The 26,052-nt window shown below is 37.7% G+C and overlaps 2 protein-coding genes across 5 annotated transcripts in view; both read right to left on the reverse strand.

The window, feature by feature from the left end:
* bbc (choline/ethanolaminephosphotransferase 1 bbc) overlaps positions 1-26,052 on the reverse strand; it is a 69,521-nt gene that overhangs the window by 36,568 nt on the left and 6,901 nt on the right. The gene's annotated exons all lie outside the window — the stretch shown is intronic.
* LOC140751968 (ankyrin repeat and BTB/POZ domain-containing protein 2) overlaps positions 1-26,052 on the reverse strand; it is a 77,039-nt gene that overhangs the window by 12,646 nt on the left and 38,341 nt on the right. Inside the window, exons 1-9 of one of the 2 annotated variants that reach the window (XM_073086107.1) lie at positions 15,011-16,254; positions 8,948-9,129; positions 6,946-7,136; positions 3,303-3,461; positions 2,647-2,788; positions 2,117-2,240; positions 1,727-1,858; positions 1,368-1,494; positions 597-742 (exon numbers count right to left, since the gene is read on the reverse strand). In XM_073086107.1, the coding sequence (XP_072942208.1) occupies positions 597-742; positions 1,368-1,494; positions 1,727-1,858; positions 2,117-2,240; positions 2,647-2,788; positions 3,303-3,461; positions 6,946-7,136; positions 8,948-9,129; positions 15,011-16,239 (2,432 nt within the window). In that variant the 5' untranslated portion in view covers positions 16,240-16,254. Of the gene's footprint in view, positions 1-596; positions 743-1,367; positions 1,495-1,726; positions 1,859-2,116; positions 2,241-2,646; positions 2,789-3,302; positions 3,462-6,945; positions 7,137-8,947; positions 9,130-15,010; positions 16,255-26,052 lie in introns of those variants that run through there. The other variant, XM_073086108.1, reaches the window with a different exon arrangement.

Here is a 26,052-nt window from a genome sequence, read left to right on the forward strand (position 1 = left end):
ATAGCAGGGTTGGATACTGCTATTATTAGGCAGTCAAGGTGTGGAGGTGGTTCACCAGGAGTCAAATCGTAAAAGGTTTTATCAACTTCTGACAGAAAAAGATGTGGTGATGGTTCATTCGGCGTTGAAATTTATACATAATTATATTATCAATCGTTAACGACCCATTAGTGTCCTTCGGAGCCCTCGATCAAGTGGTTGAGTTTCTTAAGCACTAAACTATCACTGCTTATATGGACGACTAGCTGTGGCAGGCGGTTTCACCCGCGTTAAAAAAAATACGCGGGTGAAACCGCGGGGCACAGGTAGTTCTTAAATATAAGTAGCCCAAGTTACTCCTTATAACATCAGCTACCTGCCAATAAAACTCCCGTCAAAATCGGTTCAGCTATTTCAGAGATTAGCCAGAACAAACAGACCGTCTGTCTGTAAAAAATTGTAAAAAATGTTATTTTGATGTATGTACCGTATGTATATTCATATGCATGTAGTAAAAATCGGTAATTTCAATATTAAAAACGGACACTCCAATTTTATTTATATGTATAGTAATTTTTGTAATTAAGTGAAAACTATGATATGAAAGTAGAACTAACTCGTGCACGAAGGGCGCGACGCGCACATCCAGCATCCAGCGCTGGAAGCGGCCGGGCGCCAGGCTGGTGCGCGCGCGCGCCGCCGAGCCCAGCCGCCGCGCCGCGCTGCCCGACGTCGCGTACATCGTCGCCGCGCGCTGGCAGCCCTGGACACGACGCTTGTTAAGCTCCACTGGCATTGCAACTATCATAATCAGTGGCGGATTTACATTACAGAAGTTGGGCGTTTTATAGGTGTAGCAGACGAGCATCCAGTCCACTTAATGGTAAGTGGGTGCTGCCGCCCATGGACATCTGTAATCAACCCTAGATAAGATTAAATACCCTACCAGTGGTAGGCCACAGAAGTACCGCTACCCCTAAAGATTAAGGGCCCCGGAAAAGTACCTATGTCTCACTTATCACACTTTTTTTTTTACAATATAGAAGTAGCAAACGAGCATGCAGTCCACCTGATGGTTGGATGATGATCGCTCTTATACATCTGCAATCAATCCCATTAGATATTCCTACCTGAGGTCAGCCATAGATGCGACGCAAAACCTGAGGACTAAGTTGAATCGCATCAGAAAAGTATGTCTCCCTTACCACACCCTTCAAACCACAACAGTGCCTACCACTGTTTTATAAGGTAGACTAGAATTATAAAGCAGAAATACGTGTGGCGGTGGTGCCGCCGGAGTCGAACCACAAAGGATTCTACCAACCTCAAAGGTTCCATTTTCACTTTTACCCTTCGTTGGTGTGTCTAACAATGTTAAATTTGGTTACCTTGATGCAGGAGTCAGCGAGAGGCGTGCTAAGCACGATCCGGAAGGCGCCGGCAACTTCGTGCTTGGAGCAGAAACCGAAGTTCTGCGACAACCGCTGAGCTTCGCGAGCTATCCGCACCAGCGCCCTGTGAAACGAAAGCGCTCTTTGTCAGGAGGATTAGCAAACAATCTATCATCAACAACAACATGTACTTAGACAAACTTTCGGAAATTATCACTGGCAAAAACTAAATAACCAAAAAGCAGTTTGCAATTTGATCGAAAGCAACAATTACTAAACCAATGTTTAAGACCCTAAGTTCTCTTACGAGGACTTATGGATTAAAGTCAGCTATGATGATATAATGAGAAACAGACCTTTGTAATAAATATGCGAGTCTAGGTGGAGCATCGGAAGCCATCCTGGTGGCCATTTCCTTGCACCTGCCGGCCTGCAGCGCCCTGGTCACCTCACCCGCTGTCCACGGGACACAACGCAACTCGACTAGCCTGAAAAATATATGTTTTGATGGATTTTTACTCAACATTTTGAACATTTGTATACAAAGATAGGAAAAGAAGGGAAAATAGTATGCTGATTCTATATCAAGAATTTTAAGTTGTTTGAACAAAGAGGTTTTTAAGTCGCAAGACTATTTCTAAAGACTAACATAGAACACCTCGTAGAACCATTATGTGCATGATGTGCATTCAAACAAAAACTAGCGACGCAAGCTATGTTATGTAGTAACAATGTTTTCTCCATACCTATTATGGGAGTCTACCCAGACGAACTCATCAGCACTGGTAACATTGGTGCAGACGGTGTCCAGGGAGGGTTGTCGCACGAGAGGCGCTCGTCTTCTTCGAGCTTCAGCCGCACTGCCACTCTCTTAAAAATTACACATTGACAATGAGGAGTCGAAACTTTGTATTTTTATTAAGTATGTACTTAAATCAATAACATTAAACGAATACAAATACTATTGCTTAGTATCTACAAGTTATTATTACCTATTAGACAAAATATTTTTGACTGCTGTTTTTAATGAATTTTGTGCAGTTTCGCAACGTACAATGTTAATTTTAATGTACTCGTACACTACAATAAAACGTTAGGTATATCATCACACTGATGAAGAATTTGGCCAAAATCAGCGAGCCCCTCTTAAATATTTCTTCATAAGTTCAAGATACTTCGGTATAAAAGAATCTTCGGCAGATCTGCACGATCTTCGCATTGTAAAATAAATAACGGTTACTGCAAAGGTTTGTAACTAGACGTGTGATAAGGTCACCTGGCGCTCCGTTGCTGCCGCCGCCCGCGCTGGACGCGCCGCTGGTGGCCGTGCTGCTGCTGTCGCGCGAGCGCAGCGTCAGCTGCTTGATGGCCGAGCGGATGTCCTCCAGCCCTCCCCCGCCGGGCCACGGCGACTGCAACTGGTAACGAAATCCATGTTATTAAAATACTTAGGTGTGTCAAACTTCCGCAATTTTCATCACAATATAGTTTTGAATCACGCTGTTAAAGTTTTCTAAAATATCTTGCCTATTAGACCTGAACTGATACTGAGGAAAATAATAGTTTCAGGGAAATATAATAAACGAATAGGTGGACTCCATCAATCGAACTGATTGTTATATATTTAATTGTGTTGTTTACGAACAAGTTTGCCACTACTGACCTTCCGAAACCTGAAATATTTTCAGTGCGAATTTGAACCTGTGTTGTCACCGCATGAACCGTGTGTACCGTTGTCACCGCATGAAGACTTTATCAATATTGTTCCAAAGAGTTAAGTAAATATACAAACTAATATCCCTTGATAGAGTAAAAACACCATGACCATGAATTTCTGGACAGTAATATTCTGTAACTCCAAATATCGCATTGACATCTCATAAACGCTTACAAGAAGAAACAGTACCTCGAAGCTACAAAGTGTCGATATACCTTATTATGCGGCCGATGCTTCGTCCTCGCGTGGGGCGGCTGCCTGGTCCTCCGCGGCTCGTCCCTCGCGGTCTCCCCGGCGCCGCCGCTGTCCGACATGGACGCGTGCCCGGAGGATCGGTTCTCGTCTGAGCTACTGTTGCATTCTCGGACGCCATTCTGGAAAAAAGTTTAAGAACTTGGAACTATATTTTGTTCGTGAAGGAAACCATTCATAACTTTTATACTTATCATATTATATTTTTGACGTTCTAGAATTGTAGGTAGCTATTCATTATATCAGAAAAATAATTACAAATAACACTTTACAAATGTAGGATTGTCAACTGTTCAAAGATGCTCGCTTACTACTTTAGCAACTTATAAGACTCCCTTAATTAAAAGTAAAAAATAAATAAGTAATCAATACCTTTAGTCTTTAAGAGAACAGCTTGCGGTCATGGTTTTAGAATTATATTATTGTTAATAAGAACTATTCGACAGATGGTATTACAGAGCGGGCTCGTCTTTTAGCAGTATCGGAGCGAGAGTCAGGTTTCTGGCTACAGGCTCTACCATCGAGCAACATAGGGACTCTTTTGGATAATTCCACTTTGTCCCTATGTGTGTGTCTGCGTCTTGGCTTAAAAATAAATGAGCCACATCGTTGTGTCTGTGGAGAAGGCGTCGGTCAGTCTGGTCATCACGGTCTGTCGTGTCAACGCAGTGCCGGCCGTATGTCGCGCCACGCAAGCATCAACGATGTCATCCGTCGGGCCCTTGTCACCATCAACGTACCGGCCACTCTAGAGCCGAAAGGTATAGTGCGTGATGATGGCAAGCGGCCTGATGGATTGACACTCGTGCCCTGGAAACAGGGGAGGTCCTTGGTATGGGATGCCACATGTGTTGATACCATGGCTCCATCTCATATACAGGCGACCTCGATGCGTGCTGGAGCGGCGGCTGAATCTGCTGAGGCTGTGAAGCGGCGCAAATATGCTAACATCTCACAGAGTTACATGTTTGTGCCTTTCGCAGTCGAGACGATGGGACCGTGGGGACCAGAAGCGAAGCATTTCTATAAAGAATTGTCTTCGCGCCTGATTGAGGCCTCCGGTGACCCAAGAGCTGGAGCTTACCTCGGCCAACAAATTAGTTTGTCAATTCAGCGAGGTAATGCTGCTAGTATCTTGGGTACACTTCCACAGGGCAGCGATTTGGCTCATTTATTTTATTTATAAATTTTAGTGTTAATTGTATTAGTTTTATTCTATTTTAAGTAGTGTTAAATTGTTTATTGTTAAAATTTATATTGTTGTTAAATCTATTCTTGAAAAATAAGAACTACAATTATTAAAATTATAATCTTGCATCTCAATTGTAGTTCATGACACAGCTTTAAATCATTACCTCATTTGGCACAATCGCACTAAAGATAATAAAAAGCCAAATTACTCAATTGAGTAACCGCAGTGTTGTTAGCCTGACGAAACGACGCATCATCAATGAGCCGAGCAGATGCGCGACCATTGTCGACAGTGTCGTGTACTTTCGCTTTTAGCCAACAATCCGCAGCTTCCCACAGATTACGCTTTTCCCTATCAAAAGATCGTGGGATTCCGTTAAAGACAATGCTTATTTATTTTTTATTTAGATAACACTTTCGCCGCGTTACGCGTGGTAATTGTTGTAATAGCGAGGGATGCGTTCACGACTAATTAACGAACACTGAATGGGTAACAAAAAGTACCCGCCATTACCGAGCTGATGGCTTGTCTAACAAAACGCCTCAAACTTACAGCCAAACGATAATGTTTTCTATTTATGTAGACTGCGCATTTGTATTTAAGATTCCGGGTCTGGTTTTACATAAATTACAAACTTGTTTAACAGCATCTACCTTATTACGGAGTATTACGGACTCTTACAGTTGATTCGGTTTGAGGATTGGGTTAAGAGCAGATTGGATAAATGCCTTATCAATCGCGTAGAATTTTTGTTGGTACTTAGTGTCATTTCGTTGGTTTGATAGGTTTAATTCATAATTTATTCATGAAAAACTTTTCTTAATTTTTATGTTTAATATCCACTTGGAGACGAAGTTGGAAAGTTTCTTATGTGGTATACCACTCTGGTCTACAATACCGTGTATTAAAAAGACATCTGATCATAATGTAAGGTGCTGTACTGTATTCGCGATTTATTCGCCTAACTCTAATATTTCAGCGAAATAGTTGAAACTTATTTAAAGTTGTCCGTTGTGTGAAATCGTTGTCTGCAACTTAATTTGAAACCCTCGATCTGATTAAACCGTAACAGCGCAATACATCACCGAAATCCCGTAACATTAATACCAGTATGGCGTGCGCACGCGCATTCAGGCCTGATGCGGTGATCGTTTCGAATTGACCCGATGACATCAATCTAATATCATTATGGTACCGTAATACTGGAAACGTGTTCCTCGGTTTAGGCACGGTAAATAGATAAGCTGCTCTTAGATTAGTGGAAAGCGTTGCACAGCAAACAGATAACTGCAAAGACAAATACATTGCACTGAACTAACAGACGATCTATATTTTTATGAAATTGAAACGAGTGCGCTTGATGGAGAGTGGCCCCAGATTCAAGTTGTAGTTAAGGTCAGCTTCAGATGAATTACTTGCTTCTGAGACTAGGAATGCTTTAAATCTTTGTCTTAAAACACATTTCATATCAGAATACAGCTCTGCTTAACACTGATATTATAAGGCAGATGTAGTTAATCAAATATACTGCATACCTAAAGTAAATTATCTCTTAAAACTTCAACAAAGTAATATCTGTGATTTTATTAAATAGCAGACAATAACTTTAAATATTTCATAACCACAAAATACCTGACACTGTCCCATTAAGATTGCGAGAGTAAAGAGACTTGTTAAACAAACCGTACAAGAAACTGATCCAACTAAACATCCCGTGACCGCAAGATAGAGCAAGATCAATCAAGACAAACGGGCTTTGACATAGAGACACTCAAAGCCGCAAAGCTGCCCACTTGTGGTCAACTAGAAACATCACGAGCTCACAACGAGAATCATGTCGCGTCACGCCAATTGCGTCAGGGTCTCATTACAAAATGCTAATTAAAACAACGTGTGTGTTAGTGTATAATGCGCACGTAAGAAGTACTTACACTTTTTTAGCGTGTTTAAAAAAATGTGTAGTGTAGATATGTGTAAACGCGCTAACAGTGAAACTATTACGAAACATAAAATATATAACATGTTTACTTATGTCACTTATATCATATCATATTGTATTGCATCAATCGTGTCATATTATATACATACAAAATAAAATAGGTAACAAAAATGAGTTACGAGCTTTGTTGGTAGATTTTTGAGAGGCTACTTATTGTTAGTTTGTCCCTTGTCCAATCCCAATGCAAACCGAATTTCAATCCTACTGTGAATTGATGGCAACTGACCACTTACCATTTTGTGGTGCTCATGCACGTTTCCCACTTCTACGTTATACTTATGTTAAAAGGCTTTCTTGGTTTTTACTCGATTACAGAGGACAATGTTTTTCATAACATTACTATTCTTTGTATCCTTAATTATCTTAAGCTGTTGGAATACTTCGAAAATCGTTTGAAACATAAAGGAAATCATACCTGCACTGGCTGCACAGTTTCCACGGGTCGATGCTCGTGCTTGGCTCGTCTGTCCAAAGCATAGCTGCTCTGGACCGGAGCGCTCCTCACCGGTGCACTGGCCACTGTAATCTGGGAGACCGCGCTCACCGGCTTCAGTTGGGCCCCGCTCGGGTTGTCGGGCGACGTGGGTGGCGGCTCTTCCAGAATGGCTAGGGTAATAAAGTTAATGCGGATCATTAAAGGGTACACGTACACATATATTAAACATCGAAATCATTGATTAATACTTAATCAACAATGGTATATTAATCGAAAAGAAATGAGTAAAAATTGAGTCTGGAACAATATATTAAAAGGGTTCAAGAAGTACGTCTCTAAAAATGTGATTTGGTTAAGTAGTTTCTAAAAAAGAAAGAGCGGTAATAAAAGCGTAGTACCCAGGGTCTGGACTGAGTGACATCTGCCAAGGCTGTAACAGCGGAATGCATTTTACCGATCCACATTACAATAATAAAGTTTGTACCTTAAACGTGTTATGTTATAATGCACGACCCACGACACTGAGTATAATTGTTATATCATCGTGGTATAGTACCCTACGGTACCATTAAAAGTAAACTAAGAACTATCCTCAAGGAATGCGGATGTTACGTGGCACTACAATACTGTTGCAATTAGGAAGGAGGAATTATAGCGAAATGATCATTACGTATTTAATAATAAGGCATTAGCCCTCAGAGTTTATAAAGCTCATAATGTCGAGTCATTATTGCGGTCATAAATAGCTGATGTCCGAGTCTCTGCTTTATCTATTTGAATTAATTAAGTATATGTATCAATTGCTTGGAGCTCATGCATGTCATACATGATATATCCATGGATTGAATAATATTATTCTTGGAAAGTTTATTTAAGCAGTTAAAGTGGTATGATATGAAGTGGTCACTATCACCCAAACAAAACCCTTTCCTACCTTATCCTATCTAAAAAAATGTACTCGTACATACAACAATTTATGTTTGATATATTTTTTATGATCGATGTTTTTATAATTTTATCTTTAAGTTCTTTAAAAAATTTTTTGGACGTTATTAACTTAACGAAAACTCCGACTTCCCTTCTCAAAATGTTAAAACAAAATAAAAATAGCCGCATATCCGTGCAAATCTCATCAAAAAGACCGCTAGCCGTTATCGGGCAGATCTTATTTATTTAATGGACTGAAGTGCAGTCATCTTGATTAGTAGAATGGCTAGTTCAGAATTTATTACGGCTCTGTCCACCCGTTTATGGAGGCAGGCCCTCGCCGGCACGCAATCGCATTGATGTGTGACGCTAGTTTTAAATCTGCATTAGAAACGTGAAAAGTGCAATAGATCTAATCAGACCGGGGAGTAAGAACCCTTTATATCTGTCCAAGCCATTTAACGATTCATTTGTTTTGTCTCGTGAAAAGTACTTTCTAATAACTTACTTGGCGGCCGGGTTATAACAAAATTTATAGTATGGGTTTACTGAAATTATAGTTAATGCCGAACTCGGTAAATGTTTCATTGTCAGTTATAAAAACAATGAATTAACTTTGACCTTTTTTACAAATTGAAATTCATAATCATTGGTCATGATTGGTCATAAAATTTTAACTTGTTTAATTACCAATATTATTATAGAAATAATTCCATGGGCAGCCTATCATCGATTCAGCTTTATCATACCCTTTAAAGTGGAACGCAGTAGCGCTTCACATTTATGAGGCTGCAATGGGTGGTGTCTCGGAAGTTAGTTGGACTTGAAAGGATTTCACCAAGTTCAAAACATATAGTTAATCTGAGTGCAAGTTCGATTATTCTAGTATAGTTCGCGCCAAACTGCTACTCCGCTCTGAAGTAGGTAGTTGCGAGCATGTGTAGTCATACAATTTGCTATGGCGACGCGATCCATTTGTATATTCAGAGCGGACTAGCAGTTTTACGAGGATTATACAAGTATAAAAATAGTGTTCTAATCGTGATATACCCACGTTTAGCGGGCGGGTCTAGCGGCGGCGGCGGCGTGGTGGCGCGGTGCGCGTGCGGCGGCGGCGACAGGCGGCGCGCGTGCGCCGGCGCCGCGCCCGCCACGCGCACCCGCAGCGCACGCGCGCCCGCCACGCCCGCGCTGCACCACGCACCCTCCTCCGACGGACGGCACCCGCTCGACGGTCTGGAAACATGTGATAACATTCATGTTACATGCTAAACCACTAACATAATAATGTCTGAATTTAAAGTTGTATTTTTATTAAGGGAAGGAAGAACCAAGTATGCGGTCCTCCTGTAGTTAGTTGTTACCGCGGACATCTGTAATCAATCCCAGATAAGATTAGATTCCTAACTGAGATCGGCCAAAGATGCGTTGTTACCATGCTACTCTTCCATGACGACTAAATTTGGATGAGTATGTTTTCCTTATCACACTCTTCAAACCGAAACACAGGTCTGAACACTACAGCTGTTATTAGGTAGAAATAGGAGAGGCGGTAGTATCTCTGGAATAGAAACACAAAGAATTTTTGTGTCCCAGACCCCAGCAGACATGCTACTTTTAGCGTCAGCGATCGATTTTTTATCAGCTTCTCTGAAGGTAGATGTAGAAGTCATTAGATAATAAGAATTCTTCTCCGGATATCTCGAAGATTATATTGTGTCATAAACAGTTTCCCTTTACTACCAAATAAAAACCAAACGTTAAGATTTAGATAAACACCGATTTGGTTGTCTTAATAGGTGTATTTAATTGAAACAGCCAATTAAAGATCTATAAAGAATTTACGGGATCGATAATCTCCATAAATCCAGTAAAAAGTCATATAACCGTTAGCGGCGCTAATAAAATTTATTATGCTCTCCGCAGCCACGCATAGGGCTGTCAATACAGGACCTATGTAATTTATCTATTTTATATACGAGTAGGTAAGAGTAAGGAAAACATATTTCGATTGCTTTTGTATCAAGAGGCTGGCATTTTTTGGGGACAAATATTTTCTGCTATATGTAGTGTCGATAGGACACAATTGAAAGGTGGTAGAAGGTTCATGGAAGTACCACCACACTATTTCTATCGTAAAGCAGTTCTGCTTTCCTCTGATGAATGTTGATGCCATTTGACTTACATTTGCATGTTGTCTGCCGGAGTAGAAAGCACTAAAAATCAACAATTGATAATTTCTGCATATCAGAATATTTCAAATTTCGATTTTTAGACAGCAAAGTTTGGATAGATTGAGTATTAATAACGGGCAACACAGAATGGTATTCTGGATGATAGCCTCGCCATCATCCCTACAACCGCGCTGATCGTAAAGGTGTTACCGAGCGAGCGCGACCGATGTCCGCGCAAATCGCTCTCGTTCCGATATCGCAACTGTGCTCCGTCACTATTTTATGTTCCTAATCGCCTTTATATTGTCTCTTTGGATAACATTACACGAAATTTGTGAGCACATAACACCGCGGCTTATATTTATTGTAGCATAGTTACAATTGCAACATTGGGCTCGGGAAATATATGGGATCACTAGTGGTAGTTTTTTTTGCGCGTTTCCTTACTTCGGAGAGTGCTTTAATTCTGTTCTGGATGTTACTAATTAGGTAGCGGTAGCTAAACTATGTCTGAAGCTTTATAGGTGATGACACGCAATTGTTTTCGGGTTTGGTTCCCGGCTACACAGATATCTGGGTATCTGAAGCATGTACTACATTCCTTCTAGTTGTGAGAGTACATACCAAGTACTAACACAAAAAAATGCAAGTGAGCAAGGCACAAGTTTTGCATTCTTACATCTTTACACTTTTACGCCTGTAAGTAGTCATACTCGATATTTTAATACGACTATCAGTAACAACTGTATCTCTAATCTGTCCTATTCTCGATATAAATAACAATCGGTTACACCGTTATTAAGATTAGTATGTAAAGACAGACAAATTCAGAACAATATAATATGATATAGCATTTTGATGTTTGATGTCAAAAAACAGGTTAAAACATTGAATGAACTTACTTTCATGGAAAATATAATGCAGTTGCATTTAAAAGTGACAATTTTGCTTATCACGTGAAGTCCAGAGAAAGTGTGTAAGTCGCACACAGTATGTAAAAAGACCATAAAACTAAAAGAACGTACTCGTAATAAGAAAATCATATAAGCAGGTAACATGTTTTTACTAAAATATTTACGTTATTTTTAACATATTTTATATTGAATCTCAAAGGGTGTAACTTTAGTTCGTTAAAGGCAAGGCATGCGCACATTTTATTAGTATAATCGCTTTCCATCAAGAGAGATCATGGTCAATGCTAATAAAAGGAGAAAATTTCCGTACATTGGTAATTAGGTCGAGACGTAAGACATCAAACATAAATCATTTTGGTTATTATATTATGCATATTATGTAAAATATCGAGAATACAATAAAATAGAGGTAGAGACGAATAAATGAGTTGTGGTTAGTCATAATGTAAAGTCTTAGATTACCTACCAGTTATTTGTATGTAGACAAACCAGTGTATAATAAAAACGAAAGTGGAAAAACACGAATCGTTGTCAAAATCGCATCATCATCAAGTAATATGGCAGGAAACATTAAATGTTTGATGAGAGCATCTCTTCGATGTGAACGCATTTGTTAGGTAACGCGGGGAAATAGATCATTTACAACTATTTCCGACATCTAACGTAAAAGCAAGTCACACGCCACACAATGATCTGGATGTACTAAACAGGTACACTGGCTCAGTTAAACGGAAGTCGTAAAACTAAATGTGTTTACAAAGTGCGAGTCGACTAAAAAGGACATAAAGTTTATTTTGTATGCTCCTTTGGCTCTGATCTTGATTTTTTTTTATACTACAAGAGTAGCAGACGAGCATGCAGTTCAACTGATGGTAAGTGGCTTCTGCCGCCCATGGACATCTGTAATCAACCCTAGATAGGGTTAGATATTCCTACCTGAGGTCGGCCACAGATACGCTGCTACCCAAGAGGACTAAGCTAGAATGCCTTGGAAAAGTATGTATCCATACCCTTCAAACGAAAATACAGTAGCGCTTAATATTACTGTTAATATGCAAAAATAAGTGCGGCGGGGTTGCCGCCGGAGTCGAACCACAAAGGGTTCTAGCATATTCAAAAGAATTAAACATCATCAACTCTACAGTCCTCTATGGTACAGTACCCTCACCAGGAGTTTTTAAGTTTCGACAAATATGACTGTTTAGTTAGTTAGACTGTTAGGGTACAGTTAGCACGTTTCTAATGAGACCAAGATATGAAACAGGCTACACCTGGAACGCTATGATATCCTTGTTTAAATTGTTTGTCTTACTTGATCATAAATTAAATTATATTATAAATTTGATTAAGAGAATTTTTCAGTTTAAAAATCTAAAATTACTTGAAAGGCCGCTGAGTATATTTGAACATTGCTAAAGATCTCAGGAAAATTAATAATTTAGTAATTATTGATGCAGTAGTTCCGGATCCAGTGATCAATGATAAACGCTAAAATACAACATATAGAATAGTCAAATACTCAAAATGTGGTAATATTCGAAAAATACTATTTAAGTTAATTAGTTTGTTATAATACTTTTATGTATTTATCAAAAAATACGTTCCGCAAAAACATTTAAATCATTTTATCGACATTTCTAAGTTAGAAACTTAATTTCCCATGCCTAATAGATAGAGAGAGTAAGTCTTATGGTGAAATTTCTAAGAAAACGTGTGGTAAGACCCAACTCTATGGCATAAGATAATGGGCATATAGCACTTTCCTTATACATAAAGTACATGTGGTACATAAAGTATATTCTTACTGTGGTACATACATGTATTTTTAAGCACGAGTAGTTATAATCTATTAAGTTTCTGATGATCTATCAATTCATGAAGATGATCATGAACATTTGTTTATGAAGTTATTTTCTGATCCTACGCTATCTTTGTGAAATTTTCGCTCATGCGCTAACGACATATCGACGGGTCCTACGTAAACTGGTGCAAGTGCGTTCTCACAACTTTACAGTAGAGCGATTTGAATGTTCTAATGCGTGTAACTTTAACATTATTCAACGTACATAGTTAAATTTTTAAAATGGTATAATTGAATCCTTTTGAAAAAAAACTGCATTATATGTGAATACGTGACGTCTTTGAGCTTACGTAGGACCCGTCGATATGGCTTTAGGTTCTCTATTTAATCAATGTAAGTTAACGTGTAAACAACCAATTTAATCCCGCAAGAGTATTTTTGTAATATTTATACACTACGTTTGGCTAAAGATAACATTTTTCAAAAAGTGCAGTATATAAACCAAGTATCACTTACTGCCTGACCTACATTTTTCAAAAGATACGGCATAAAAATTAATCCTTTAAGAGTTTCATATCGTTCTGTCAACTTAAATAAATCGAATTAAGTTGCCTTTGCGATGATTTCTTGAATTGCGTCCCACTTGTGAAATTAAAATGTCAGCTTTAATCAAACGGGCAGTCAGCCAGTGATCATAAATTCGTTTCGACAAATGAGTTTGCTAGAGGAACTTTGCAACATAAAAATGTAGGTAAACAAGATTTCATCACGCTTGAAACAAAGAATTAAGGTGCATATTTACGAGTACCAGAGAAAAACGAAATTACACTTAAAATTAATGCACGCAAATATAGCAAATGTGATTAAAAACATAAGATAGGTAATCCCTTGCATAGAAATTATATTATTACAGTGATTGTCGTAATAACTGTCACCCATGCATGAACACAATGCGAAACAAGCCAAAAAATGCATGCAGATTCTGTCCAAAATGCTATGTCAAAATCGACCGTGTTCCTTACATGGAATGGACGGCCACTAGTTGTAGAAGTTTCTGTTGCTCTGGTAAATGAAACCATTGTGACTGACCATAACGTCCTTGGTGTTCCTTCACGGTGTTATTATTTTAATGGCATGACGCAATTCGGCATCGACATCTGCGTATCTTTCATAAGACAAATTATCAATATCTATATTTTATATCTGATATAATACGTGGAACTATATTTGTGTAAATGATTAGGTAGTGGAGGTTAGTTGGTCTCATGAGTTATATCTTAAAATTGATGGGACCTACATTATTAATTATATTAACAACTAAAAAAATATTGTCGATTTAAGTACCTAATTACAACCTAATTACAATTAAGTAATACCATTATTTAAATATAAATTGTGTCTAATGAATTAAACGCACTTAAAAAAGAAAGTGACGATAATTGTTTGCAAGTCGTTATATCACGATCAATTAATTTTCAACAGCCGTTTTTTTTTATTCACTAGACCATAAATTTAAAATCTTTAAAACTCAACTTATTTCATTAAACAATGGTATCGAATCGTTTAGTGTGGAATTCGCATGGCTATAAAAGTGTAATAATGATCATCAACATTTCTAAAAATAATAAATATGTAACATGTAAACATACTACTTGTTAATCTATATCCTGAAAGCCATCTTTAATGGGTCGATTGTTGTGCAAACATGCAAATCTGAAGACGGTATTAAGGTTTGGTTTCCTGTGTTTGACGTTTTGAGAATTGTGGTCTCCGATTGCTATCTCTACACAAAGAGGCAAAAGCTCGCACGGGGTCGTCGACCAACAACAGTAGATTGTTATCAGCGCCATCGCTATGTAATTAATGCGAATCTCTTTCCGTAGACGCTTATACGGAAACGTAAATAGGCGCGACAAACAACTGGCATTTATGTAATCTATAAGAAAAACGAGTCATCTTGATTGTTAGTTGCAGCTAAATCAAAGGAACTGCAATTTAAATTCTGCCATTTCTGTAATAAAGATATATCGTTATTTTATGCAAATACTCTAAAAACATTGCCTTTGCACCACCGCTGCTTTCTGATCATACGATTACAGTTAAAACTAAGTCAAATGTAATAATTTATGCTAAAATATTGTACTCGTATTGATGAAATAAGCTTGTTGTAATAAAAGATACAAGGTCAGATATTTATTTTAACGGTTAATTATTATCTATCAACATACCGTTTCCTCCAGTCTTGTATAAAACTCCAGTCACACTGCTCGTCGTCATCAAGCATGGTAGCCTCATGATGATCCACACCTCCCCCATGTACAAGTTCCACTAACTGACGTGCTCTTTCGAAGTTTCCTTCAAACTCTACAACTAGAAATCCATCAGAACTAACAGTCTCAAAGACGTCTTTCTTATACGTAGCGTCATTGACTGTCACCGTCTCACCGACATCTAGACTGTGTTCGGATTTAACTTCGGCATAAATGGCTTCTGAAACTTGTACTTCAGATACAAGTTGTTGTCCTCCATTCTTATCTTCATCTCTACTAAGCCCTAAATTGCTAGTCTCATCTAAAAGTCGATTTGCATAAATTGCTTCTTCTTTATGTGCCGTTTCTTCGATTTGTTTGCTTTCCTCTCTCTTTTGTTCACTGTGTTTACGTATTATCGAATCACCAAAGTAAATAACAACTTTATTGTTATTTTGAGTAATTTTGTTAGCCAGCCCGCCTTCTGTTACCGGTATATTGGCTTTTTTGTTTCTTTCCTGTGAAAGCCTTTCAGCTAATTCTTCGTAGCAAGGAGGACGATTGCTGTATAACTTCTTATCGCTTGCAATGTTTTTATTTTCTTCTTTCTTTTTCTCAACACTTTGATACACAGGCGGTCGGCAACATTCATCAAATTTGGATGACCAAGGTTTCGGTTCACTATAAATATGTTCCATAGGCGAAGATACCTGCGGTAATGGAATGTACTTTTCATGAATATTTTTAGAGTTAGGAGCTTCATTTTTACGAAAATTTAGAACACTTCTACGAACTTTTGACTCTGGTGTGTCATTGCTGTTTACTTTTTTTAACCGCGACTGACCGAGAAGTTTAAAAAGGGGTTTGTGTTCGGCAGGCGGCTTAACTCTGTCCGTGCTCGGCGCTCTCCTCATTGCGAACGGAACTGCGTCCTCCTCGGGCTGCGGGTACAGCTGCTCGCAGCTGGTCGACTTCAGAGTTGTAATGCGAGGTTTGTTCGATTGTAAAACCGGTTCTCTGTTCTGCCAGTGTCTGACGGAGAGTCTGGCTGCACCTCTAATGAACTTCATGGGCTCCCAGGCCTCCGCCTTTTTAAGAATGAAATTGTCGCACATGTTGTGTTTGTTGGGCGGTTTCCTCGCGTCTGCGGCGCGGCAGGACTGGAGCTCGCGGCAGAGGAAGCACGAGCATCGCGCGGGGCACAGCATGACGGTGCGAGCGTGTCCGCCGCACTGCGCGCCAACGCCGTTACTCCAAGAAGCATTGTTACCACGCGCCGGCCGCCCCGCTACGGCCGCTGCGCTGTCTCTTTGCCTACATACTTGCACTTTGCGAATTAACGATACCGTTTATCGCTGAAGTGTTCGTGTGAGCTTTGTTTTATGAAAGTTATATTCCACAAATGCTCATGACATTGCCCGCTTTAATTATACATATGTTTTAGACGTATTTCTATTACTTTATATTCACAAGTATCGAAAGTGAGTAGTTTAGGACTCACCTAAACTACTTACTTACTAAGGTTTAAATATATGTATGTAGATCAAAAGTCTCGATAAAATGTGAATGCGTTTAATGTACTTACTTCATAGAGAGCTGAATTGAACCAAATTAATAGCTTAATCGCAGTCCGAGTGGATCCCTACATTATCGAGGAGTGCACGTCCAATGCATTAGCGATCAATGCACGTGGGATCATCTGTATGAGCGAGGTGAACGAAACCATAAGTCGATGCGCTAAATATAGAGCACGCACTTCAAACCTACGTGGACTATTCGCAAACCGTACGAAAATATGTCGAATAGTTTCAAAACCTCGAATAGTCTTATACCTAATATTTCGAATTTTACAGTATTTATGATATATGTAATAAATCAACTGGAATGCAATTTTAAGTGCTATTTTATAACTAGGAAATAAATTGACGAAAACTAATTACTATACTACTTCCATTTCTTTGTTTTCTCGATGACAGGTCGGCGTCCATGTAATTTTGTGTTGTTTACGTTAAAATGTCACACAGATAATACTGCACTTTATGGACAGGTAGTGATGTGCTACACATAATGATTACTATAGGGGCTATAACGATAAACGTAACACGATAACAGACCCGTTTTTTTTTACAAAATGTAAGAAACTAAACTACTGCTCATTTTTTGTACAAATTTATTAACTATAATATTATATTACATATACTTATGATATTATATTTCATTACAAGATGTTACACGTATAAATTTTTGATTGATAATGCCTACTTCTTTAAAATTTTCGAAGCTGTTGTAAAATAAGTAGGTTTTGGTCAGTAAATTGTCTTATTTTTCTTACGGCGTAAGCTTTGTTGTATTTGTCTGTGTTCAAAATACATATAATAAATATATGCTTATTTGGTCACAAGTTCACAAAGTCACAACACTACAAAGAACTGTCATCGAGAAAATAAAGAAATGGAAATAGTATAGTTTTGCTTTACAATTTAACTGTATATAGATATTTTACGGATTACCGACAAAAACTATTAATTTTGTAAAATTATTTCGAATAACGAAAAGATCGCTTCCGAATAATAGGTATTTTTTACTGAAATTTTCTAATAAGCGAATTCGATTATGTGATGCCATTATATACACAGTTAAAAAATTGTACTTTTTTTATAATATAAGAGTAGCAGACGAGCATGCAGTCCACCTGTGTTACATCCTGTGTGACATCAGTAATCAACCCCAGATAGGATTCAATATTCCTACCTGAGGTCGGCCACAGATGCGCCGCTACCCCGGAGGACTAAGCTGGAACGCCTCGGAAAAGTATGTCTCCCTTACCACACCCTTCAAACCGGAACACAGCAGCGCCTAACACTGCTGTTATTAGGCAGAAATAGGTGTGGCGGTGGTGCCGCCGGAGTCGAACCACAAAGGGTTCTACCACCTTCTAAACGTATTTGCATTATCTATCATACCGCGCTGATATAGTAGGTATACATGCGATGCTAACATTAATATAAATAAAGAAATAAGAGCGAAATAAAATTAAATATTGAGGGAAGAACTAAATCGTGTTATTGCATTGCAGGTTAATTTTAAATGTAGGTACATTTAATGCTCGTCTCCTACTCTAATATTATAAAAAAAACATGCTAAAGTTACGTTACCGTTACAATAAATAATTATTCAATCATATATTAGTCGGAACGTATTAATACTCAATCGGTATTTTATCGAATGCTTGCTTATTCCGCCCCCAGGGGCATCACAACCGCCCATTATATGGGCAGAGAAAACGCACTGCGTGGTGTTTCCGTTACAGTAACCACGTTGCGATGGAAAACAAACTGTTAAGATGCAATTAAACCATCGTAAATACCAACCACTGGCCAAATAAACACTATTTATAAAGTGTACTCCACTCCGCCTACAATACGAGTTAGTTTTTATTGGACCGGTTGTTTGGATGGTTGTAACATAGTGTTTTTAAAACTGATTTTATATAAATTGACTCTTGTGGTTTAGTAGCCACTATCTCAGCGCCATATGTAGATGATTTTTTATAATGTAGAAGAAGCAAGTAAGCATGCAGTACACCTGGAACGTAAGTGGTTACTACCGCCCATGGACAACAGTGATCAACTGCAGATATGCCTACCTGTGATTGGCCATTAAGGAGGTGCTGCCCCTGAGAACTAACTCTTTGTTTGTATCCGTAGTGTCCACGCTTTAGAGAATTCTAGTAAAGAGCTATTCATATAAATATAAACAACAGGGTGAACGCAACTGGACATGGATGATCAAACCCGAAGGTAACTATAGGAAAAGGTTATAGCAAAAATGATGTAAGGTATTTTGAAGCTGATTTTGATAACACTGTAAACAATAAATAGAAAACTATGTTAAATAATGTAAAAGCTTTATATAGTAAAGTTCATGCCACCATGAGCTTTATGTTGTACCTATGTTTATAATTATCCTACATTCACGACTTATGTGATTTCCCAGAAAATTATGAATGAGTAAGTAACTCTTGGTTTGATTCATAAAATTAAATAATAAGTCACTTTCTCACATTTCAGAGATCACGTTAGTGGTTACTTTCGTTGCATAAAACACCGGCTCAACTCATTGTTCATTACCACAATTAGCTGGTTCCCATCCCAAGGTGGGTAGAGAAAGTCCTTTTGCTTTGCTATTGTTTTCGCTCAGTCGCTTGTTTCACTGCTAGCGAGCAGCGGAAGAAAACTAGTTATTATTATAAAAATCTAAGGTCAAAAATGGGCCGAATTGCTTCGAGAAAAGAATGGTACGGCCGTGCCACTTTTTTTGGCTCGACTTGGCGGAGGCACTCCCGTGCCTCCAGAAAGACGGACCGTTTAAAAATATTGTTTTTTCCACTGTCACTTTGGACGAATCCAACAACATTTTAAATGTTAAAAATCTGTCAAGCCGTTAGGGCTGCAGAGCGTTCCAAAGAATGAGACATATGTATTTGTGTACATTTGTTTTAATTAATAGAAGTTACTTTTATAAGATTTGAAAGTGATAGAGCCGCACCGTCATACATATGACTGCCTTGTAACAAAAGACCTCTGTGGTATTTGGTACTTTTTTTTTGTTTACGAGGGGGAAACCTTCAAAAGGTACCCTATGCCGGGGGAGCGACACAGGGTTATGTGGGATTCTTACCGCACTAAAACCCCCCGGTGGCCATCCTCGGCGCTGCGTAGAGGACTCCGGGATCTCCAAAGGAACGCAACCGGAGTCCTCTTAGCGCGTTGCCCCGTCAGGCTCCACCCAGGCGAGCGTGGTGCTCGCCATTCCGTCTGATGTGCACGACGGTATGCGACCACACATACCGCCGTCCTTCCCGGGGTCGCTAGCCGGGCGGTTCGAGCTCCCACTCTCGCCACCCGCAACGCCGGAACCCCCTTTTAGTCGCCTCTATGGTATTTGGTACTACAGCGATTAATTTTTAGTTGGGTGTGGCATGGGCTCTCCCGTATTAGGCGCCTTACTAGGCGTTCCAATTTAGTCTTCAGAGGCGTCTATGGCGGACCTCAATTAGGAATCCATTTCTATTTGAGGTTAATCAAAGTTATCCGTGGGTAATAAAGACTTAACATTGGATGGTATGCTTAAAACCATATAAAAATATTTCTCTCCGTTTAATAAAAAAGTGTGTGTGTGTCAGCTACGACGCACGATTGGAGTTTACTCCTTACGAACGATAATTATGATATATATCGAATAGAAAAAAAGGGTAAATGAACGCATCTGCTAAAATCATAAGAGAAACAAACATATATCTGTAATTATTCGGATTATTTATATTACTTCAATAATGCGTATTACGTAAAGTATGTTACAAAATAATATAAATAATAATAATAATAATAATTGTGTTCAATTTATACAAATCCAATTTTAGGATGATTGATTTCTTTCACTTTGAATTATAATATCATTCTTAAATACTGTAATTATAGGTTTGTGGTAACTGAAATACGATACGTGAACTTCGGAAGTTACATGAGTTATGAATCGTGAAAACACCGCATCAATAGTTGTACCATATCTAGCGCGCAACACACACGTACAAACATACGCACACATTCAACTCTCAGACTGGAGGTAGTGAGACTACGAAGTATCGCGCAAAGAGGAGACCCCGAGAATGAGATACGCTGTGTAATGTATTCCATCTCATTCTTTTACACGTTCAGTCCTACAGATATATATGTTTGTCTCTTTCTACGTTACGCCTCAACTTTTCGTGTTACACTTGATTTTACTCCTCATAAAATTTCCGTACCGGGCCTTATAACTCAAATCGTTTCTTAAGGAGTAAACTCCAATTAAATTTTAAAGTAGGAACTTATTAATTATGAAATTATTTTATTCAGCCCTTTTAATACGTTACTTTATATAAAGATAAATATAATATAAAGATTTTTATGAGCAATTTCTTGCATCTGAATTCGAAAAATAATTAGCTGGTTATCGTCGCATATTAACTGATGGTAAAACAGAGGCATTAATTTGGAGATCACAAAGCGTCAGGATTCCTAAAGAGTGGACATGTTTAGAGGAAGCCATTATAATGATTTAAAACATTTGTAAAGAGGAACATTAATACATTATGTCATACATAACATATTGAGGCTGGAAGTGCATATATTATTTAATGTTTATGCAATTATTCACCGCTCTTCCGTGTAGCGTGTAGCAACTTACAAACGATATCCTCTTTATAAAATGTTATTTGATGGAATGATAATTTCTTATTATTTTTTTTTCATTTAAACCAATACTCTTATTATAGTGCCACCAACTTTTCTGTTCAGTAGACAAATCTGGTACTAAAACAAAGCCGACCGCCATTTTGAAATGTCATTCCGCTGTCAATTCTTTGAAGTGTGAGTGCTCTTTGTTTTTCGATTCGAATATAATTGTAATAAGTGATTAAAAATGCCTAAGCCTCTCAAAAGTGATGCACGGGTCATTATTTTAAAGGTTTTAGATTTCATGAGGGAAGAAAAACGCCTGCTAGCTCCGAAAATACCGTTTGAGAAAGTGACAGAACGCGTCGCAGCTGCGACAGGTTAGTGTTGCTATGAAGTGTTGATAGTTAATTAATAGAAAGTCCCGCGTAAATATTTCAGTTATTTTATTTTACTTAGTTAAAGTGTCACTGAGTATTTTTGGTAGTAAATGTTTTTTTATACTTCATGTATTTATATTTTTGCTACAGGAGTAAGCGAACGATTTGTTTACAAGCTCATGAATGAAAAGAAAAAAGCTGAAGAAAGTAATGTCAAACTATCTACTCCCGGTAAGAATAGAGAAAGAAAAACAGGAAAATTGGACATTGATGATTTTGACATTGGCGTCATACGGAGAAAAATTCATGAATTTTATTCATTTAGGAAAGAAATTCCGACTATACCAAAATTATTAAACATACTTAGAGAAGAAATTGATTTCTCTGCAAAACGTGAAACACTTAGAAAACTGCTGCATAAAATAGGATTTCGTTTTAAAAAAACTAAAACAAATAGAAAAGTGCTATGTGAGCGTAATGACATAACTGCGTGGAGGGCTGCATACTTACAAAAAATTCGTGAGAATGAGTCTGGAGAAAAAAAACCCGTCGTTTATTTAGATGAGACCTATATACACTCATCTCACTCAACTGACAAATGTTGGCAAGGCCCAGATGTTGAAGGTGATTTGGAGCCAGTATCAAAAGGGAATAGGTGGATTATAGTTCATGCAGGAGGCGAAGAAGGTTTTGTAGAGAATGCTCTTCTTGTGTTTAAATCAAACACTAAGAGCGGTGACTACCATGATGAAATGAATAATGATAATTTTAAAAGATGGACTATTAAGAAATTGCTGCCGAACCTGCATAAGCATACTCTTATAGTGATGGACAATGCCCCCTATCACAGCATTTGTAATAAATGTCCCAATTCAAACCACACTAAGGCTGTCATGCAATTGTGGCTGAGGGAGAGAAATATAGAATTTTCTGAGCAAATGACGAAACCTCAACTGCAAGAATTAATAAAGCGTAATAAACCAGCTCCTGAATATGAAATAGATAATCTATTAAAAAGTCATGGCCATTCTGTTCTCAGGTTACCGCCATACCACTGTGATTTGAACCCAATCGAGATGGTTTGGAGTTCAATGAAGAGAAATGTCGCTGAGCGAAATGTTGGTAAATCTAGTGCTGAAATGCCCCAGTTAATTCAGAATGCATTCGATAAAATAACAAAAGAAGAGTGGAAAAACCATTGTCACCACGTAAAAAGAATTGAAGAAAAATACAGGAACAATGATGGATATTTAGAAGAACCATTCATTATTAAGTTGCATAGTGATAGCGAAAGCGATTCAAGTGACTCTGATGACGAATTATGTAAATCACTTGGCACAGGCACCTCAGGCGCATCGTCATTATTTCGCTCAGGGATGTCTGGTGTGGAGCCCCTCGAAGTTAGAGATCATGACCATAATTATTTTTATAAAATATAAATAATTATAGTTAATAATTCTGGACTTTTTATTTTTCCTGTCCTAGAATATCATTTAAGAATTAAAATTTGACATTATTAACCTAATTCTTTTTTTTAGGATGTTTACGAAGGTTATTTATCTTTTTAAATATTTTTTACATATTTTATCTAGTAAAAATCATAGGTCTCAAAGTTGTTGAGCTCCCTCTTCAGTAGGCAAATATAATTATATGGTAACATTGGACGCTGCACTAGCGACCCTGTCAACTGAACAGATAAGTTGATGGCACTATAAATATTATTATGTCAAATATATATGACAAAAAACATTATTTATTACAAAACCGCACATATTAATATAACTGGTCTGCCCATAGATTAGTAAAGATACTTCGCCGCCTTGAAATTGAATGAAGCCATAAACGGCTTATTTTGGTAAGTTCTTTTTTTGAATTCTTGACAAATAAAAACATTTTAAAAGAAAATTTACGAATAAATAACTAATACTGCGTAATTTACCTAATAAATAAATAATTATTTCAAATATTTTAGGGACATTTTAGCACGGAGACGTGGCAAAACTTTTTTGCGCAACTATTTCAATTTTCAAAACTGGGTACATTTTCTTGTTAGGAGTGAGTAATCTTTACTAATCTATGGGTCTGCCTAATATAATCAATACCTACCTAATGCTACATGCTATATCGTTTCAAATACTGGATATCTACTAGCTCTAATCTAACACCACCTCTTACGCGATTTTAAAAAGAATAAAGCTTAGCTTAAATAAAGTAGCTGTATTGCATTACAGTAGTGGTTTGTTCGCTATTGTAAGCTATTGTCGTTGGTAACCGAGAAAAATGAAACTATGCGAAATTGCGAATAATATCAAAAATATACACTTATCTTCATTAATATAGTAAGTATGAAATAATCGGAACAATGAGGTAAGTTAATAAGTAATTTTAAGTTTCATTGGTCAAAAATAAAATTTGACGTATCAGAATTTCTCATGTATACAAGGATTTACTTATCCACGAGACTCGAAAGACAGGCGCTACCTGTGCTGTCAACTTTTGAATTTGACAATTTACTGTACAATCAGTGTTTAAGATTTGTTTATAATATTGAGGTAAAAAATGAGCATACAATCCTTGTGGCGACTGTTGTCCCCGCACAACTATAATCGAACCCAGATAAGATAAAGTCTTAATTGAGGTCGGACACAGATTATATTCTACGCCTGAGGATTAACTTGAAACTCCTTGATTAAGTTTGTCTCTCTTACCGCACCATTTAACACTGCAGCACTTCATACTGTTGTTATAAGCAGAAATAGGTGCGACGGTAGTGCCTCCGGAATCATACCACAGAGGGTTCTATCCCCTTAAAACAATCTTATAGAATACAATGGTGTATCGATGGAAAGAAGATGTTGACAGCGTCATTTAACTTCCATCGCACTGGTGAAAATCAAGAGAAAAAGGCAAACCGTCTTATTATCACTTTTAAACAATGAAAGTTGTTTTCTTTGATAGAGATAAAAACGTGTGGCGATGAGAGTGAGAAAATTCATGCAACGGTTGTATAGACCGCTATTAAACCAGTTTCGTGCAATAAATTAATAACAGATAGTGAAGCTTAAATAAGTAGTGGTGCTATTAAGTACCGTTTACGCCTTCATGCGTTTTGATTTATTTATCCAAGTACCGACGCATTTTTGAAACGCAAGGGTTTTTTATATTACAGACGTAATAAACGAGCGTACAGTTTAGGTACTAATGGGTTACTGCTGCTCATAGACAACCCCAGATAAGATAAGTGTCCTACCTGAGGTCAGTCAGAAGTGCGTCTCTATCTCTAAGAATTTACGAGTAGTTGGAACGCGTCGTTGGATAAGTATGTCTGCCTTAGCCGAACCTTAACACGGCAGCGAAAATAAATACCTAAAGTAAAGCTTTCAAACAAATAGACTCGGACTTTAGCTACCAGTCCTCGTGTTTCAACAATGCATTTGCACCAGGCCAGGATTGCTGAGAGCGGGACAAGAAAAGGATTTTATCAAGAAGAAAGAGAATATGAAATAATTCCGAATAGCATTAAAAATCAATGATCGTTTTAGGGTGAAGGCAAATATTTCTCCTAATAACCTATGTGTGTTAATCGACTAATATATTTATTTTTTATTTATTTACTCATATCTTACATCTAACATTACAGGCTTGTCTAATGCGTAAGTGTAAGTAAGGATAAGCCCTTAGTGTTCAGTAAACATGAGAAGTAATAAAATTAAAGCCTTTGTTATAAAAATCCTATTCTCCTATTCAATTATTTATTTCAAATTGAAGTTTAATTACGTAAAAAATGCTTCGCAACTTGAAGTATCCACATGGAAACACGAAGTATGACAGTTAAAGTTTATTTTCCAGCAAATGCCAATCGCTAAACTGCCGAATCCTGCGAATCGCACAAAAAGCGAGCAATGTGTCTCGCTTCCTGTTCACATACCGCTGTTGATGGTTCGCCGCTCCGGGATAAATCAAGTTCCAGTTTTTCTGATACTTACTCATCACACGGATTGTGCACAAATGAAACATTTTTATGTGGCAATGCCTTATTCCTTCAACTTTGAGGATTTGAACTGAAGTACTATATTTGTACAATGTACAGCTTAAAATAGGTAGCTAAAACGTAAAGGTAAATAAAGGTAAGATACTAATCAATTTATGCAATATTTTGTATACTGAAAATCTACATATGGCATTTGAAATTTTAGTAAGTAGGTACATATTGTCTACCTCCTAAAAATTCACAAATTTAGATTTTCTGGTAAGCTTTAGATCGATTGAATATTAATAACGGATTTAGTAGGTACGTATAGTTTAGGAATAACCTACGTCATCATTCTGAGTATTCTGATAAACGTTGAGTATACTTTAGATCAGAAAAATAGTGCTGGCACTGTAGTTCTGACAAGTGAAATACAGGGAAATAATGTATAGCGCA

Source organism: Epargyreus clarus, unplaced genomic scaffold, assembly GCF_041222505.1.
Source record: "Epargyreus clarus isolate Ecla_fem2 unplaced genomic scaffold, WU_Ecla_fem_2.2 ptg000023l, whole genome shotgun sequence".
Classification (NCBI taxonomy): domain Eukaryota; kingdom Metazoa; phylum Arthropoda; class Insecta; order Lepidoptera; family Hesperiidae; genus Epargyreus; species Epargyreus clarus.